Source organism: Myotis davidii, unplaced genomic scaffold, assembly GCF_000327345.1.
Source record: "Myotis davidii unplaced genomic scaffold, ASM32734v1 scaffold128, whole genome shotgun sequence".
In the NCBI taxonomy this organism is placed as follows: Eukaryota; Metazoa; Chordata; class Mammalia; order Chiroptera; family Vespertilionidae; genus Myotis; species Myotis davidii.
The window spans coordinates 27,383-30,270 of NW_006299719.1; the positions used below are offsets into that span (position 1 = coordinate 27,383).

The 2,888-nt window shown below is 37.4% G+C and overlaps 1 protein-coding gene across 1 annotated transcript in view; it reads right to left on the minus strand.

Annotated features, from left to right (window-relative positions):
- RABGGTB (Rab geranylgeranyltransferase beta subunit) overlaps positions 1–1,833 on the minus strand; it is a 6,759-nt gene extending 4,926 nt beyond the window's left edge. The window contains 3 exon segments of the mRNA XM_006775902.2: positions 79–237; positions 790–987; positions 1,684–1,833. Coding sequence (XP_006775965.1) covers positions 79–237; positions 790–987; positions 1,684–1,818 — 492 coding nt within the window. The 5' untranslated portion in view covers positions 1,819–1,833.
- Positions 1,834–2,888: the final 1,055 nt, after the last annotated feature.

Here is a 2,888-nt window from a genome sequence, read left to right on the forward strand (position 1 = left end):
TTAAAAACTTCTTATAAATTAGCAAAGTCTCCAATTAACTGTACTTAAAAATATGCAGCAAAGTTTATTACAATAAACACCAAAACATTTAAGATTGGTATATTTGGTAGAATGAATTAAAATGACATTACCCCAAACATCTCCAGCAAAAGAACCATCTTCTTTCTGTAGACTCTGAACATATTCCACAACTTTATTTACGTCAATAACATTAATACTATCATACAGAGTAAGAATCTGTAACCAAAAAAAGTTAAATAAATACATCTTCAACCCTAATTGATTCTAATGTTCTTCCTCAACTGTCTTTTAAGTCAAGCATGTCCTTTTGTCTAGGAATATTATAAACTTTTCTCAAACATGCAGAGTATCTTCTATGCAATAAAATTATAGGTATTAAAATCCAAACTTCTAAAAGCATTTTTCTACATATAAATTGTAACTTAAAATTTTAACTCTTAAATAGTCTAACTTATGTAGACTTTAAACCCTTATTTGCGGGATCTCCAATATCAAAATTAAAACATTTAATGCCACCTTGTGATTTCCAAATATTTACATACACTAAACCTTTTACCATCCAAGGTCTCAGTGTAATTTTAGAATTTGCATCAACTTTGAATTCAGCTAATACATGCCATCACATCATTGACCTTGTTAAATAGACTTCATTTGCAAAACTTAGGGTAACTTTTTGACATACTCATTTTATTACTTTCCTGGTTTCAAATTTCCCCTCAAGTTAAGAGCATACACTACCAAGATTGCCAAATTTTAATCAGTATTTACCTGGACAGCACTCAGAGTGTACAAAAGATGAGGATCATGTCCAATACTAGCACTTATTCCACCACACTCGTGTTGACATGACTTAATAAATGCCAGAATTTCTTCTTTATTCATGCGATTTAGTTGTCCCATGAGATCCATTACAGTCAGACCCCAATAGACGCCACTCATTCTCAAGTACTCAGACATACAGTACTCCTAAAATACACAATTACTTTAATGTGTCAGTTTGAATTCATGCTGGGTCAGAAACCAAACATATAAACACTTAATCCTATCAATGATAAGTTTAAATTTGTGGCTCTCAAATTTGGGGGACAGAAGTTCCACTATCTGAGAAGTGTATGATAAACTCACTTGTGACTGACCAAACAGGGCTTTAACTCTTCCAGGAGCCAACCGGAAGAGTAAATGAGAAGACCTACTTTTTTTTAAGTTCGGGGAGAACATTTCTTTCAGAGTTCCTACATCGTATTTAACGACTCCATAACAACATGGTTATGGGAACATATTACTTAAGTCAAGAATTTATCAATACTAGGTATTTTCCATGGTAATCTAGCGGTTGAGGGAAAAATATTTACTTCCAGGTGAGTTGCTCACTACTTTATTCAAAGATCGTCCCAGAGAAAAATTATTCTATAATGTTTAAAACTCAAGGTAAAAGCTTTTCAAGGTCTCAGAGTAATTCTAGAGCTAGTGTTATTACACATCAGCTGTAAATTCAGATAATACATGCCAACACATCATTGACCTTGAAAGTATTGCCTCAACTACAAAAGTAGAAATTTATTCTGTACTTCAAACCTCTTAGAATGGGCCATAAATACTGACCCACTGACTGCTTATGGAAAATAGTCTTCTTTGAAACTTTCAACATAGAACCATACATACATAATCATCTTTCTTTGAGCCATAGGATGCAATATAATCTGCATGCTTCTCCAGTAAGAGGGTGTCAGGCGCATCGGGCTTGATGGTAACATCCTTCTGTGGTGTGCCCTTTCAAAATAAAAGCAGTGATTTCATAAACGTTTACCTTTCAATGTCTGACCCCAGGGCACATTCAATACACATCGGAACTTGAAGCCCTTGTAATACTCAGGTTATTTTTCAGGTCTCAGAGTAATTCTAGAGCTAAAGTAGTCGTAATCAACTTTAGATTCAGAATACATGCCGGCTCATCATAGACCCAAAAAATTACCTTCATCAATTGCTTATCTTTCCCTTAAAGAGTAAAATAAAAACTAGGGAGTATTGACGCTCACAAATTCAGGACAAGTTATGGTTTATATGTGGCTATAAGCAAGCGGATGCATAAACATACCTAACTAGACAATAACTTGCAATTAGGTTATTTAATGAAATTTTATTAATCTAGAAACTCGGATTCAAAGCACTTTCTACGCACCCAAGTTATTCCCTTGCTTAAGCAAACAGTCCCCCTTTAGCCTCATGCTCTCCAGCTTTCGTCAGTTTCTGAATTTCTAACAAGCCCCCAGGTGATGAGAATGCTGGTCTAATTCTCCCCATTATCTAGAACTTCGTGACTGACACTGAATTGTATTCATTTTTAAGTAGGTCATGACGATTACTAAAAAGAAGTTATTAAATTTCTTCCATATTCCATTTAAAATTTACCACCTTACCAGTCACGATTCTAAAGATTGAGCCACTAAATACGTATGTATAGAGAGAAGGAAAAAAGCAGCGCCTACGTGGTATGATTTTGTGGGATTAAAAAATCGGGCCTTTGAATCCCGAGGCCCGCCCGACAGGAGGAAGCCTGCAGAAAATGACAGGCGGCAACCGGCCCGCGAGGTCTGCAGGAAACGCTGAGTAATATTTCAGCCTTTCTGAGCTCTCAAGAAACCTCCCAAGGCCCGTGGCTTAACCTAACCATTCTCCAACACCTGCTAAACCACACTGCAATCACTGAGCGGCTAAATACTACGCCGTGCGGCCTCCTGCCCGACCCAGCGGGACTGCAGCGCGAAGCGCAGCCACACTCACCATGTCTGAGAGCGAAAAGAGAACTGAGCTCGTTGGAGGGTGTAGTTAGCAGGCTCGCGCATGCTCAGAAGCACCCCTCAGGTCCC